Raw genomic sequence first — 16,274 nt, 5'->3', positions numbered from 1 at the left:
GTTTATGTCAGAACCGGTGCCATTATGGCACCCGATACTGGTACCCATCCCTAGCTCCACCCACCGCCACTTGTGTCATAGACACACACACACACCTCTCCTGATGATCTGAGGCGTGTTTTAACCCCACAGCTCGCTCCAGGCTGACGGCAGCCGTCACTTTTTACATGGAAGTGTATAGGGGTGAGTCTATAGGGGGCCGTGAGGAGCCCTAGACCAGATTTATTACAAGGCTTTGAAATGATCTAAAAACTGTTTTAAGTACTTAAAAATAAGAAGTTTTCTCTCTTTTGTAGGTTTATTATCGCTCATTAATAAGACAAAAATATTTCTTACTCGATTACTCGGTAATCAGTAGCTGCAGCCCTGCACAGTCTGCTGTCATACTCCAGACTCCACCTGTACTGAACTCAGCTGTTTTGACTGTGAGCTGCTGGTCCTGTGTTCACAGACTGGATCACCTGACCCTGCTCAAAGGAGTCATCGTCCTCGAGGAGTTCTGCAAGGAGCTTGCTGCCATCGCCTTCGTCAAGCTGCCCCAGGACCAGGACTGAGTCACTTGGAACTTACGCTTTGGATTACAGATCAACATGTAAATATTGGGTCACATCCTGCAGGTACACCTGGGAGAAAGAAGCACATTCAGAATCTTCAGGTGTTTTTTTTTTTTAAAGTTCTTCTTTTATAGCGAAAAACTGCCCGATGTCTTGGTGCCGTTTCTGAGGCGACCTGAACGCGTCGGCGTCACTCTGCAGGTGAACGGCGTTTGTTGGTCAGCACGTTTATTTATGTTTTCAGTCTTTAGCTGATTTTAAACAAACAGGAAGTGTTGTCAGAGTCCAGTTTTGAATGTGTCACATGTCAGTGAGATGTTCCCATTGGATGATCACTTGGCGTGATGTCAGCACATTACACTTAAAGACTGCCATTAAACACACTGTCAAAGCGAGCGATGCCTGTCATGTGACATTATGTCAGTGAATCTCATTGACTGTGTGATAGCTTGTCCTCCAATCACCAACCGGCGCAGTTTGATGAATGGAGCCAGGGTTAATGAGCCGTGAAGTCTGATTGGCTGAACACGCATTTAAATACAGAGAAACCCTCATGGTGGCGAGTCCTCATTCATCATTAGCCACGCCCTAAATGTTGTCAATCAGCGTGCAACCATGTTGCTTTGTTTTTGGTGAAAGAGAGCGACTGTTTATCAGCTTCACTGGATGAAACTTTACCGGTCTGATGGACTTCCTGCTGCTTTCACATGGCGAGTGTCACATCGAAGTCGCTCCTCCATTTGGCGGGAACACCTGTCCACATACTTTTGGTCGTTATGTGTCAGAATCTGTCTTATTTCACCATAAAACTGCAGGTCAACTGTCCACATACTTTTGGTCCACTGAGCAGACAGTATGAAAAAGCTTTGTATAATTGATGATGATGATAATGAAGAGTTTGGTGTGTGAGACAATAAAAGTGTGCTGACAGCCGTCTGTCATGGTGTCCTTGAAAGTTTCACCAAAAAAAGTTTTTGTGTGTGTGTGGGGGGGGGTCACTGATCCCAGCGCAGTCAAAAAGGATGAAGCTGATTGGCTCCCTGTATCCATAATCAGTAAGTAATGTTTCATCATCAGAGCTGCTCCTGTTGATAGTTATTGATCAGTTTTATTGGTTTCATCTGAACAGATCATCTGCAGCGCCCCCGTCGCCCCACCGGGGAACTGCAAACTGCTGCATGTAGTACAGGAAGTCAGGCCTGGTTCTTTCACAGTAAAAGTACAGCAGTCTGAACGTGTTGTTAAATATACATAAACATCCTGACACAAATCCAAAAATCTCAATCTGTGACAAGAAAAGTCTGTAAACTGACAATGACAGTGAGGCAAGCAAAGGTAAGAAGCAGAGCACGTATCACTTCCTGTCGTGTCTGCAGCTCGTTTCGATTAACGTGTCGTTCGCTCAGTTGAAGAAAACTCAGCATTGAGAGACAGAGTCACACCTGGACAGGTGCCTCAGAGAAATCAGCAGAGGGCGATATAACCCCAACTCTGCCTGCAGTAATATTGGCCAATCAGAAGCCTGCAAAAGAAGCTCAGCGTGCACACCTTTGATCACACAAAACCTGTTCTCTTCGTTCTCAGAGAGACACGTTATGAGACGACACTGATGATCAAACCTGAAAATCTGTACCAGGTAAATAATCTGACAGAAGAACAAGCAGAGTATCGTTAATCTGGTGATTTGTGACCGAGTGCTATAATACAGATTTGAATGGCAGACAATGGGCGTTTATCAATATGCGTACTTGTGCGTACTTGCGTTCTCGTGTACGTCATCAGTCGGAGACCAAGTACTGTTCCAATTCGAAGTACGCATCACGCCGAGAACGCGAAAAAGTCCCGGATGTGTTCTCGATCCGCCCATTTTATCGAGCATGCATGGGTGTAGACTTGGGACAGCTATATATCCCAGAATGCATTTCGTCCAAAACTCAACAGCGGACTCCCGGCACATCGCACCCCCCCCCGTCGCGGTCTTCTCACTACTGAGGTTAAAGAAACCCCAGCAGCTGTCTATAGTATTGAGTGTCCACTAGAATAGAAATAAAAGCGTTCTAACATCTCACCTGCTTGTTTTTATTAAGGTATGTACACGTATGTACATGTACACTATTTTTATTAATAGAGGTTTCACTACTGAGGTTAAAAATGATATATAAGTCACGTAGATCACTTCTAAATGTTAATGTTTGGTTCATTTCAGTGTTTTATTTGTTCCTGAGTAAACCGGTTTGGCTGTGATTAAAGTTAAGCTTCATAACATGTTACTCACAGTTAAATTAGGAGGGGACGGCAGTAAAACCTCCGGACCTGTGACATCATCACGTATGCTGGTGTTCCGACTGTACAAATCACGAGTCCGTGCTCGCGTACTTGAGAATTGAGAAACGGCCCACGAGTCCGTGCTCGCGTTCTCGGCGGGTACGTACTCACCGAGCACGCGAGTACGTACTCGCGTACTTGGGCATTGATAAATATGGCAAGCCATTAGTGCCAAAATTCGCCACTTTTCTAACGCGTTTGATTAAGAAATGGCGTAAAAAACGCCGTTTATTTTTTCAAAACGCCGAGAAAAACGGCGTTCTGTTTCGACAAACGCCGTTTTTTCCGACTCTCACATGGCGCCCTGAACGCACCATCCGAGTGACGTAAAAAGCGGCGTTCAAAGACAGACGGAAACGCCGTTTTTTCCGCCACTCGGCGGAAAAAGCCGTTCAAAGATGCATAAAAACGGCGTTTTTACGGCGTTCTGTGCCAGCTGTAACGGCGTTTAAAACGGCGTTTTATTGAAATTATGCAGGGCACTCCCCATGGTTCCCTCATCCAATTACTTTCAACTCATTTCACCCAATCAAAGAAGACGAAGTGCAGACCACACTAATGCATCACCGATTCACCTTGCTGCTGAGTGATTGCCTATTCGGTACCAGTGCTTGTCACAGTATTGACTTGTATTATAATCCCACTATGCATTTTGATGTGTTTAAGGCATGATCAAGCAAACAAACGACAGAATGCTTTTTCTGAAACCTTAACTGTGGTACCTGTTATGGCAGCTAACAGGTAATGAGCAGAGCTAGCTCTGCTAATTTCTGAGCTTCTTTCTTATTTTCCTCTTTACTTCTCTTAACCTTTAACTTATGTCTTAGCAATCAGATTCTGCCGTCATGCATTACCGCTCCGTGCTAGTTATGTTGACTTTTCTCTTCTTTTGTCTTCTCTTTTTTCACCCGTATTTAGACACTCGGCGCATGGCTCCTTTGTTTACGTTAGGGATCAGCTGTTAGCGCTGCGCCCTGCAGCTGCGCTACCGGCAGACGGTAGCGTCCCCAGTGAGGGAAGAGACGGGGGTGATGTCTCCCGAGAAGGACACCTTACACACCATCTCTCCTTCCTGTAATCACTGTAAACGTGAGATCGCTCCCTGATATGATTGAGGAGCTAATGACGCTAACCCGGTCACAGTGGCAGTACCCCGACACTGCCCGGTACTCCCTCTGTGAGTAGGCTGCCCGGCTTCCAGCTGCTGCGGCCGGACAAGACGAGAGACAGCGGTGAGAGGAAAGGAGGGGGACTGGGCAGTGTTTGTTAAAGACGGTTGTGGTATCCCTGGGCACATTGCTGTGAAAGAACAACTCTGCAACAGAGACATTGAGCTATTAGCCATTAGCATCCGTGGAGGCAGCCTGTGACTCTCTGTGGTCCGCAGACGCAATCTCCGAGAGCTCTTCTTCTAATATCAGGGGACTTTAATCATGTCTCGCTGGACTCCACACTGACCACCTTCACCCAGTATGTGACCTGCCCCACCGTAGGCAATAAAACATTGTACTTAATGTATGCCAATGAAAAAGTGGCATACAGTTCATCACCTCCCCCTGCCCAGGGAAGATCTGATCATAATTAGTGCGCCTTGTCCCTGTGTGCAGCACTTAGTGTGCACGGAGCCACCAATCACCCACGCAGTGCCGAGATGGTCCGCGGAAGGCATATGAATAAATAATAAAAGCAAATAAATGACAGAATGCTTTTTCTGAAACAAACGGAGACCTTAACTTTTATCAAAATACCGTTTTACTCAGTTTAAAGTAATACCACTGTATAATAGCCTTCAAATTTAATAATGTTAACAGTATCTCAGGAATATTTTTGCCCCATCAACATGCATTAAAATTAGATATGCAGTTTTGAATCAGACCTGTATGTACGTTTTCTGAAAAGTGATGTAAATAAATAATCTCAAAAACATGAAATAATTGTTTCCCATGTAAACTGGAGTTGTCCTTGTCAATGTCATCAGAGTACTCTGGATGTCTTACATGAATTTGAAACAGAGAGTGGCACATGACAGCGTTGCACATAACATAACTAGTTTACCTGTATGACATAAAGTAATTAAAATAAAAAGAATCCATGTAACTTGGTTATGGCTTCTTTCTGGTAACTGTAGATACAAATCGGCTGCAGTGTGGATTATCTTGACAAAAGTATAAGATACTGAACCCGCTGATATGATGTGGTGGAGGAATACAAATACCTGGACACCCACATTTATACATTTGCTGAACTGGAAGATCAAAACAGAGGCTGTACACAAGCAGTGGATGGGCAGGCTTTTTTTGTGAGCAAGCTTGTGTGTGCACCAAAATGTTAATGACAGGTGTTCTGTCAGTTCAGGTGAGTGCAGTGCACTTTGATGTGTTCTTCTTGGATCAGGAGAGCAAGCTCTGTGATTGGCCGCGCTTCGGAAGCTGTGGTGGAGAGGAAGTGAGTGAACAAACTGCCATGCATCATGGATATTCCTCTCAGTCCACCTCATCAGGCACCTCTCTAAAAGTGTGACTCTGGTCTGTTGCCCCAAAGGATACAGGAAATGCACTGATTTCCAGGACAGAATCGTGTCTGTTTAATGCTCCATGATGATAACTTTCCTATGAGCGTTTGAAGACCACTGACATCATGGCTTTTAGCCTCATTGTTTCTGCAAAGAGATTTCTCCAGTCACTGAATCTTTTGATAAAATATATTTTTATGCCTCTAGAGGATGGAATATTTTAAGTCTTTACAACTTTACACTTGGGAACATTATTCTGAAATTGTTGCACAATTTGTTAATGGAGTTTTTTTTGCAGATTGATCAACCTCTGCCCATATTTCCTCCAGAGCAACTCTGCTTCTCTAAGATGCTTTTAATATCTAATCATGTAACTGACCTGTTACTTTTAAAATATCCCTGCAGCTGTTTCTTTTTAGTACCACTTTTTCCAGCCTTCTCTTGCCCCATCCCAACTGTTTTGAAACATATTGCTGCCATCAAATTAAAATGGACTTATTTTTAACGACATAGTCTCAGTGTAAACACTTGACATGTTTTCTATGTTCTACTGTGAACAAACTTTGCCTTTCACATTTGCAAATCAGTGCTTGCTCTTTTTTTATTCACATTTTACACTGGAGTCCAGTATTTTCAGAACTATGTTTGTACAAAGCATAATCTGTACAAAGCAAAACATAATGTGCTCGCTGTGAACTGTCACAACATCAAACACACGCTAAACCACTTTATATCTACTACACTATACTGAGCCACTTCAAGACCTACTATACAGTTTTTTATTTTTTAATTATTTACTGTCACTGCTTTATAGTTGTATTTATCAATATCAACAGCTGTAACTTTTAGATTAATCAAGTTGACTTTATCGAGATTCAGCTTCAGATGTATACTTTCCATTTCACAACTTCCATCTTATACACTTTAAAAATCACTCATCATTTTTTATTGTCAGTGTCACACAGCTCGTTCTTGTATCTCCACTACTCAGTGGTACATAGTAAACACGTATTATAACTTTTCACATTATATGTATCCAGTCACCTAGATATTTTGAAGTCTTTCCACTTGCTGCTATTATGTTTCAGTCAATAATTGAACTGTCTCAATGATATGTCGAGTCCAGAAAGTATATTAAGCCAGAGATGAGTTCAATACCATGACTCCCTCTGGTGCCAGTTAGTGGATTAAATAGTTCTACCACTTGCTCCATCATCGGTCCGTCCAGAGTAAATTCAATGTCTGGCACAGTAATCCTCTCAGGCCAGTCGACCAGCAATCCCAGCTCATCTGTACCATGAGCACCACCACCAGAATCAGTACCTAAGCCCTGAGCAGCAGTCGTCTCACTCTCAGTGGCTGTCACACTACCATCAGCTGTCCCACCAATAGTCCCAGCAGCAGCAGCTGCTCTAGTCTGAAAGATGTCCTGCATGGCAGTTGAGGCTCGGCCCTGTTGCTGGAGGCTGCCTCGGACAAAAATCTGTAATGGGCTCAAGTGTCTCTCTGTCCGCAAGCCATGATTGTTCCACTGTTGAGTGAAGTCTTTCAAATCTCTGTTGATCCTTGGGAGATAGATGTAATGGAGAGCCCAAAGGTGCATTTCATTGTCAATGTCTATGATGCCTTCCTCCTCCAGGTGGTGAAATAAATCACAGTAGACATTGGTCATTCCTCGCCACAGATCACCCCAGAGCCTCTCAATTCTCTGATTATGGGTACTCCTTCCTCTTAGGGCACTTCCACGATCAAAGCCTCTGAAAATGTTCATCATCAGGCAGACAGCATTGTTTTCCCCTCCTCTGTCTGTCCGGACCCTCGAGGGTACACCATAGGATACCACGGCTCTGATGAAACTTGATAAAACGGTACTGCTACGGTTGTTGTTTGAGGCATGAAGGAAGACCACAAGACGACTGTATCCATCAATAGCCCCATGAATGACTATCCTCCACCTAAAACCGTGGTCCATAAGAAGAAAAATATTATTTCTGCTTTGTTATTGAAACAATGGAAAACACACTCTTATTTGATTTACATGGGACTATTACATGTCAAGTTTGAATTTTTCTCTGTATGTTGCTTGCGCTGTCTGTGTTCTCTCATCTTTCCCTTTAAACATAACCAGTTGTGTTAGAGGACTGCCCATCCCAGGGCCTGGCTCTATTGGAGGTGTCTTATTGTTCAACAATTATATTTGATGTAATGCTGAATTTCACTTTGGTCAAAATAGGTGTTCAACAAATCAGTGTGGTTGGTTACCGTATCAGCTTGTGATTTCCATCAATGTGCCACAATGAGTTTGGACCTGCAACCTGATATGTTCTTCGTTCTGGTCTCCGCAAAACTGCTCTAAGGGCAGCTGCTCCAGGATTTATCTGTAACATGCTTGCTCGACCCCTCCTTCGCTGTACACGTAGTCCACGTACTCGCAGGGAGGCTCTGACAGCCTCAGGACCAATTTGTTCATTGCCAGCAACAATGTCCTGCACATGTTCATCCAAGGCACTGTCAGTCAGTTCCGCATACATTGATGCACGGGTGAAATGATACTGTCTGAAATCAGACAAAAAAACATGAGTAATTTATCACTACCATAACAGCACACTTCATTACTTGACTAGTGGTGCACATTCAAATATACTAATGTTTACAATTTCACAATACCATTTAATTTGAATAAACAGTGAGTGTGTGTCACAAAGAAATGAAAGTCACACTGGTTTCAAAAGTCACTGACCGCAGACGTCTTCGAATTGTACGAAGTGAAACATTCAAAATATCAGCCATCTGAGGTGCAGTGAATCCACATGACTTCAGGAATGAAAGCTGTTCCCGAGTGATAAGGTAAAGGGATCTACCTCTACCTCTGTTGAAAACCACTGGTGCCTGGTATCCAAAACAGCCTGAAAATATATAAGCGTTTGGTAAATAGGTAAAGGCACCCCATATATCAGGTAAATATATCAGGTAAATAGGTAAATATTTGGAAAATAGGTTAAGACAGAGTCATAATTTATTTCACACTGTTGGTGAGTCAAGGACTCGACACAATATGTGCTTACCTTGTTGGCCATGCTGAGTAGACAGTTCGACCTCCTGAATCAATTCAGCCAAGTCACGCAGAAGTTGATCTGCTGCAGTTACATTGATCAGTCTTCCTCTTGCCCACTGAAGGCTTCTCTGCATAGTCTCCAACCTCAAAGATATCAAAAATTACTTCTTAATTCATGTTATATTTTCAGGCCATATTCCCCTTAAACATTTTAAATGTTAAATGTTTTCGATCTTGCTTTGATCATACCTCCTTAACGCTAACTGTAGCACATCTGGCCCAACATCGTCCATCAGCAGCCGCCGTGTACAGTCATTAAGAATGTTCTTGCACCTTGAGATGAAAATCCTCCAGGCCATACTTTGTAATGGTCTAGTTGAGTCACAACTATTTTTCCACAGTGCCTGCTCTACTTGGGGTGCTGGCTGCTCTACTTCATCGGTCCTCTGAGGATCACCACCTGAGACAAATCAAGCCAGCTGTATTTAAGACCACCGTTCACAACCAGTCTTTGCCATATTATCTGTTAACCAATGTCAGTTATTGGCCTCACGTTGCTCATAGCTCTTGTACTTACCTCTCTGTTCATGTCTTCTTAGTTACTTCCTGGACAACCTTTCACACTCGCAATAGCATCACTCCCCTGGACACGGATCTCCATTTGCTCCTCAACAGCTCACTCTTTTTTATCCATTCGTGCATTACTCCACCTGCAAACAAGTAAGACTGTTCAGACTGCCTATTTGGATCTTTTCTGAACTTCTTCCAAGACCCTCCTGACTCTGCTTTCCTTCTGCTGCAGTGCCTGTAGAGGCTACGCCTACACTTGAAGCCACTGAAGGGTTTGATGGCAGGGGTGAGGCAATGTAACTGTTATGAATTAAACTTGTAACAGCCCAACTCAATCTATACTTGTCTTGTACGGTTAAGATTGTTTTTGTATTCATCAGTTTTATTTGCTTCTCTTTATTCAATGTCATTTATCATAACAGCGCAGAGTTTACAAACTGCTTGTTCTGACCAAAAACACCTGGCTTGAGTTACGTTTATCTTCAATACATTTCCATAAACACACCATACGTAAAAACACAAAAGGTGACCCGTAGCGGCACACATAAGGTAACAATACAAAAATGGGTCCCACAGTGCCGCTCCACCATCAACTCTCACACCACTGTTTCACTTGCCAAGCTCCGGCAGCCACAGATCATGTTACTGTTCCCTCTAGTATGAACTACCGTAGTCCATGTTCATAGCATTTTGCTCCTAGTTGTAGAACTCAAAGTTAACATTCACGCATTCTAGCCTTGTTTTAATTTTACCTTTTGCGTCACATACACATACTTGTCTGTTTTTTCTATTTTATTACTATATTTCTATTTCTATTGTACAGCACTTTGGTCTACCAGGTGTGTTTTTAAAGTGCTATATAAATGATGATGATGATGATGGTTATGATGTAAAGAACGTTTTCTGTTAACTTCACTCTGAGCCTGCGCTCGAATCTGCTCCTGAGTACACTTCATGTTTCTTGTTGTTTAAGGAAGAGAGTTCGATTACAGTGATACGATAGTTGTAGGACATACCCTGCTTGCTGGTGTTTTTTCGTGGACAAACTTGGACTGTATTAGAAATCTAAACATTACTGTGATCCTACAAAGACAAAAATTTAAATTATTACTTCAACAGGTTTATATATTTAAATAAATCAAAAATTCCATGTTAGTCTTCTGAAAATTGTGACTGAGCACTTTTGGAAACACTCTGTCACAGTATTGAGACTGTGAACGGTTACAGAATACATCTGAAATAAATGTCAGATTCTAACAGGTTATAGTTCTGTTAATAGAGCTTTTGAATCTACTCTTCATACATATTCCTGTCTTTAATAACAGTATGTCAACGATGTCAACCAATATTTTCATATTTCAAACACACACCCAAGTTAAAAATTTGAATATCCATATCTTCTACTCTGCATATCTGAAAAATCAGTTTTGATAATGTTACAATTCCATTGTCAAATGTTCCCATCTATGTTATTCATCTTTTTTTATTTTAAATGCTGTCATTAGTTTTTATTTTTTTCCAACTTATTAAAAAAATGAACATGGTCTACATTGTTTTGTTCAATTGAATAAAACAACATTTTTGTATTGTACTCTGGGTTCTTGAAGACCACGCTGTCTTTTAACTTTATTCTTTATTTTCTGCATATACTGTTCTTTACTCTTTGAGGGTGTTCTCCTGCCATTCTGTGTTCCTAGTGCAAAGTCTGCATTTCTGTGTCCTATCTTTAGTTGGTTACTGCTTTATATTGTTGACGTCTAGTCTTTTGTGCACTTGCTTTTGCTTCCACTGGTCATACTTGTTTGATTCAACTCACCTGTGTCTTGTTTCTCCCAGCTGCGTCCTCTCTCCCTAATCAACTTGCGCAAGTATTTAAGCCCTCAGCTTTCCTCAGCTCCTTACTCTGTTGTTCTGTTTCAAGTTGTACACTTTGTTTGTCTACCTTGTGGCTTCCTGTGCGTTAGTTTTGGATTCTTGGAACTTTTTAAAATAATCAATATTATTATCTCTCTTCACTGCGGATTTGCCGCACTCATATTTAAGGTCAGTTTTCAGTTCATGGGGTTTGTCTTTCAGTCTGCAGTGTCGGGTTTACTGATAGCTTAACAGTCTCATTTGGCTCTTTGTATACACCACTGTATTACTAAATCCTGGTATTGTAGATAGAACTATACATGCATTTAAAAAGGCACATGCGTGCTTATCAGGGTGGACATCAAAAGCTGAAAATTCGGAACATCTGTCACGATCTAATTCAGATGAGTTTACTGAAATTGCAACTTGGTGTTGCACTATGACTTCATGGTTTGACAGTCTGTTAATCCCGTTTACTAGAAAAAGGCTCTTGGGATAATTACTCGGCTGTAGAGTTAAATCTAATATTAATATTAATACGTGGCTCTAATATTAGAGCCACATAATTGAGCATGCGACGTAAAGTCACGTGGGCATGCCGCGTGAGCCATCGAGTCTAAAGTTTTCGTTTGCGAATAGTTGGGTTGCGGTCACGTGGTTCTGATGACGTGCGGAGGCAGCGCGATTTTTGAGTGGAGGGCGGAAGTAAACATGGAGGACACTGTGGAGAGTCAGGAGAGCAGCTATTGTGCAACTTTAGACCCCGTTTCTCGGGAGAGATATAAACAGATAGTTAAAAAATATATCGGACGTGATCCGTATTCTTTGAAAATGTCCGAATACACCACAGAAGTAAAGGATTTGCCTACTATCGAGGCTGTGGATATCACCAACTACTTGGTCCTCCAGACTTCTTACTACACTAGGCAGCAAATGAAAGCTTTCAAGAGTCTGGAGGCGTACAATTTTTTTGTCAGCGGGTGGGTCCACAACCTTGGAACAAAACGTCTCCGTGATGGATACAGTTTGGTGTTTGCAAGGGTGAGTGTTTGTTCTTATATTGCTTTATCTTAAACACGCTAACAGTTAGCGGTAGCGGCTTTAACGTCAACAAACATGCCACATCCTTAGGACTTCGTTAGAGTGACAGTTGTTTGTTTCAAGGTAAACCAAAATCACAAACATGTAATATGTAACTTGGACCATAATCATTACAGATAATGGCATCTTTTTCTCTTTGACATGATTCTTGTTTGTTTTACATCTCAGCACAATATCTTACCTGGATAAGTGAATGTCTCATTCACACTGAAGTCTTCTGGTTGTGGATTCTCAGCCGGAAGCTGCAGTTCGGGGTTCTCCACTGTCACTAGGCTCAAATCCGGGCTCTCAGCCGTCTGTTGCATATCCAAAATCGCCTCTGCACATCGATGCTGTTCTGCCTTAAGCTTCATTCTTTTCTCTCGTTTGAGAACTGATTCCGATCTGGGTTTTCGTTCGTAGCCGAGATTGACCGTCGGAGCCCAGTCCTCCGACTCTTCGTCATCCAAAGCACTTGGGCAGCCTATAGTCCCAATCAAGTCAATATTAGACTACTAACTTAAAAGCACTAAGTAAACGAGAATTTAACGACAACCTAATGCTAATAAGTTCGTTTGCAAACATAACATTACCTCTGACGAAGTGGTCGCTGCAGACACGGGCATTGGCAGACTCTGCTCCTCCCGACTGTAAACGTAAATTTAAAATCCATTTTTTCCTACGTTTTTCGGTTAGAATTTTCCATTTTTCTCCTCTTCGTTGGGCTATTTTTGGTACCCTAAAATACCGTTTATCGGTTTCTCTGGTCGACCTACTGGAGCATCCGTAAACACAACAGGACATAGGCATTTTGCGTACTGTCTGTCTGTGATTTTGCGCTTATCTTTTTCACTTCCGACCGCCAGTCAAATTTCGCGCTTTACGTCGACGTCACGTCTACGTCAAATGAAACCTAGCTATTGAAGCGGGTGCTCTCCAATCATCAAAAGCAACAAAGTCATTGAACACATTTATATAGTTACCTTTACGTTTACCTACCATATATCACAGATTTATTTTTTTTTTAGTACTATGCAAAAAAAGCAACCACAGAGCGACAGTCTGGGTCAATGGTGGCCGAGGCGACGGCAAGGCTAAACAAAGCATCGAAGCGTTAGGCTAGCTCTGTAACGGAATATAACAAAAGTATGAGTTCTTTGTTTCTTTATATTAACGAACTTTTTACTGTACTGAAAATAAGGAATAGAAGAAAATTCATTCTTACCTTATAATAATCGTGGTGCAGGCCAGTGCAGTGCATGAACTTATATGCCTTCTCCAGTGAATTCCGCTGAGAGTAAATGTAATGTCCCGCTCTACTGTACAAGACTTGTGAATGGCTACCTGAAGGGATGTACCACTGTGAGGGGGGGGTGCTAGGAATAGTCCAAGTGATCGCTGCTTTAATTTTCCGGTCAACTACACATAAATTGCAAGTAGACATGATTTTATTAAAGCTGGTGAACTGTAACTAGACCAGAAATCAGTCATAACAAAAGAACATTCAATCTATTTTCTCCGGTACTTTATACCCGCTCAGTTGCAATGCAATTTAACGCTCAACTACAAATCAATGGCTTTTTTTTATGGTGACCTGTAGGGATTTACCACTGTGAAAGAGGCTCTTTGGATGATCGCAGCTTTGATCTCTGGTCATCTATAAATAGACGTTGTTTCTTTTGTTTGTTGTAGACTTAAAATATTCCATCCTCTAGAGGCATAAAAATATATTTTATCAAAAGATTCAGTGACTGGAGAAATCTCTTTGCAGAAACAATGAGGCTAAAAGCCATGATGTCAGTGATCTTCAAACGCTCATAGGAAAGTTATCATCATGGAGCATTAAACAGACACGATTCTGTCCTGGAAATCAGTGCATTTCCTGTATCCTTTGGGGCAACAGACCAGAGTCACACTTTTAGAGAGGTGCCTGATGAGGTGGACTGAGAGGAATATCCATGATGCATGGCAGTTTGTTCACTCACTTCCTCTCCACCACAGCTTCCGAAGCGCGGCCAATCACAGAGCTTGCTCTCCTGATCCAAGAAGAACACATCAAAGTGCACTGCACTCACCTGAACTGACAGAACACCTGTCATTAACATTTTGGTGCACACACAAGCTTGCTCACAAAAAAAAGCCTGCCCATCCACTGCTTGTGTACAGCCTCTGTTTTGATCTTCCAGTTCAGCAAATGTATAAATGTGGGTGTCCAGGTATTTGTATTCCTCCACCACATCATATCAGCGGGTTCAGTATCTTATACTTTTGTCAAGATAATCCACACTGCAGCCGATTTGTATCTACAGTTACCAGAAAGAAGCCATAACCAAGTTACATGGATTCTTTTTTATTTTAATTACTTTATGTCATACAGGTAAACTAGTTATGTTATGTGCAACGCTGTCATGTGCCACTCTCTGTTTCAAATTCATGTAAGACATCCAGAGTACTCTGATGACATTGACAAGGACAACTCCAGTTTACATGGGAAACAATTATTTCATGTTTTTGAGATTATTTATTTACATCACTTTTCAGAAAACGTACATACAGGTCTGATTCAAAACTGCATATCTAATTTTAATGCATGTTGATGGGGCAAAAATATTCCTGAGATACTGTTAACATTATTAAATTTGAAGGCTATTATACAGTGGTATTACTTTAAACTGAGTAAAACGGTATTTTGATAAAAGTTAAGGTCTCCGTTTGTTTCAGAAAAAGCATTCTGTCATTTATTTGCTTTTATTATTTATTCATATGCCTTCCGCGGACCATCTCGGCACTGCGTGGGTGATTGGTGGCTCCGTGCACACTAAGTGCTGCACACAGGGACAAGGCGCACTAATTATGATCAGATCTTCCCTGGGCAGGGGGAGGTGATGAACTGTATGCCACTTTTTCATTGGCATACATTAAGTACAATGTTTTATTGCCTACGGTGGGGCAGGTCACATACTGGGTGAAGGTGGTCAGTGTGGAGTCCAGCGAGACATGATTAAAGTCCCCTGATATTAGAAGAAGAGCTCTCGGAGATTGCGTCTGCGGACCACAGAGAGTCACAGGCTGCCTCCACGGATGCTAATGGCTAATAGCTCAATGTCTCTGTTGCAGAGTTGTTCTTTCACAGCAATGTGCCCAGGGATACCACAACCGTCTTTAACAAACACTGCCCAGTCCCCCTCCTTTCCTCTCACCGCTGTCTCTCGTCTTGTCCGGCCGCAGCAGCTGGAAGCCGGGCAGCCTACTCACAGAGGGAGTACCGGGCAGTGTCGGGGTACTGCCACTGTGACCGGGTTAGCGTCATTAGCTCCTCAATCATATCAGGGAGCGATCTCACGTTTACAGTGATTACAGGAAGGAGAGATGGTGTGTAAGGTGTCCTTCTCGGGAGACATCACCCCCGTCTCTTCCCTCACTGGGGACGCTACCGTCTGCCGGTAGCGCAGCTGCAGGGCGCAGCGCTAACAGCTGATCCCTAACGTAAACAAAGGAGCCATGCGCCGAGTGTCTAAATACGGGTGAAAAAAGAGAAGACAAAAGAAGAGAAAAGTCAACATAACTAGCACGGAGCGGTAATGCATGACGGCAGAATCTGATTGCTAAGACATAAGTTAAAGGTTAAGAGAAGTAAAGAGGAAAATAAGAAAGAAGCTCAGAAATTAGCAGAGCTAGCTCTGCTCATTACCTGTTAGCTGCCATAACAGGTACCACAGTTAAGGTTTCAGAAAAAGCATTCTGTCGTTTGTTTGCTTGATCATGCCTTAAACACATCAAAATGCATAGTGGGATTATAATACAAGTCAATACTGTGACAAGCACTGGTACCGAATAGGCAATCACTCAGCAGCAAGGTGAATCGGTGATGCATTAGTGTGGTCTGCACTTCGTCTTCTTTGATTGGGTGAAATGAGTTGAAAGTAATTGGATGAGGGAACCATGGGGAGTGCCCTGCATAATTTCAATAAAACGCCGTTTTAAACGCCGTTACAGCTGGCACAGAACGCCGTAAAAAACGCCGTTTTTATGCATCTTTGAACGGCTTTTTCCGCCGAGTGGCGGAAAAAACGGCGTTTCCGTCTGTCTTTGAACGCCGCTTTTTACGTCACTCGGATGGTGCGTTCAGGGCGCCATGTGAGAGTCGGAAAAAACGGCGTTTGTCGAAACAGAACGCCGTTTTTCTCGGCGTTTTGAAAAAATAAACGGCGTTTTTTACGCCATTTCTTAATCAAACGCGTTAGAAAAGTGGCGAATTTTGGCACTAATGGCTTGCCATAGATAAACGGCCAATGACTTTGTGTCTGAGCGCGCTCAGAGCTGC

General features: G+C 42.4%; 2 protein-coding genes and 2 long non-coding RNA genes across 8 annotated transcripts in view; 3 read left to right on the top strand and 1 right to left on the bottom strand.

Moving 5' to 3' along the window:
• The window catches only part of fhip2b (FHF complex subunit HOOK interacting protein 2B), a 31,801-nt gene extending 30,311 nt beyond the window's left edge, over positions 1–1,490 (top strand). For all 3 annotated transcript variants that reach the window (XM_019346748.2, XM_005460142.4, XM_025911905.1), the window contains one exon: positions 452–1,490. In XM_019346748.2, coding sequence (XP_019202293.1) covers positions 452–554 — 103 coding nt within the window. In that variant the 3' untranslated portion in view covers positions 555–1,490. The remainder of the gene's footprint in view (positions 1–451) is intronic.
• A 1,809-nt stretch (positions 1,491–3,299) lies between these two features.
• Positions 3,300–4,810, top strand: LOC109195154 (uncharacterized). The gene is made up of 2 exons (XR_002056853.2): positions 3,300–3,620; positions 3,798–4,810. It is a non-coding gene; the product is annotated as an uncharacterized LOC109195154 (long non-coding RNA).
• Positions 4,811–5,959: 1,149 nt separating this feature from the next.
• LOC109195153 (uncharacterized) lies at positions 5,960–16,006 on the bottom strand. Of its 3 annotated transcripts, XM_019346746.2 has the most exons (8): positions 15,642–16,006; positions 13,176–15,464; positions 9,024–9,156; positions 8,696–8,906; positions 8,457–8,590; positions 8,132–8,297; positions 7,654–7,947; positions 5,960–7,346 (listed from the first exon to the last, which is right to left on the bottom strand). In XM_019346746.2, exons 4-8 carry the CDS (start codon positions 8,803–8,805, stop codon positions 6,497–6,499), a joined length of 1,554 nt encoding a protein of 517 aa, XP_019202291.1. In that variant the 5' UTR covers positions 8,806–8,906; positions 9,024–9,156; positions 13,176–15,464; positions 15,642–16,006; the 3' UTR covers positions 5,960–6,496. The 3 variants fall into 3 exon arrangements, with proteins under 3 accessions (XP_019202291.1, XP_019202290.1, XP_025767692.1); XM_019346745.2 differs by having other exon boundaries at positions 13,176–16,006; XM_025911907.1 differs by lacking the exons at positions 13,176–15,464; positions 15,642–16,006 and having other exon boundaries at positions 9,024–9,249.
• Positions 9,044–9,453, top strand: LOC112848300 (uncharacterized). The gene is made up of 2 exons (XR_003222348.1): positions 9,044–9,166; positions 9,249–9,453. It is a non-coding gene; the product is annotated as an uncharacterized LOC112848300 (long non-coding RNA).
• Positions 16,007–16,274: the final 268 nt, after the last annotated feature.

The sequence above is a fragment of the Oreochromis niloticus genome, linkage group LG12 (assembly GCF_001858045.2).
Source record: "Oreochromis niloticus isolate F11D_XX linkage group LG12, O_niloticus_UMD_NMBU, whole genome shotgun sequence".
Lineage (NCBI taxonomy): Eukaryota > Metazoa > Chordata > Actinopteri > Cichliformes > Cichlidae > Oreochromis > Oreochromis niloticus.
Note: the sequence above shows the minus strand (reverse complement) of the source record. Positions and strands in the feature narration are given on the sequence as shown.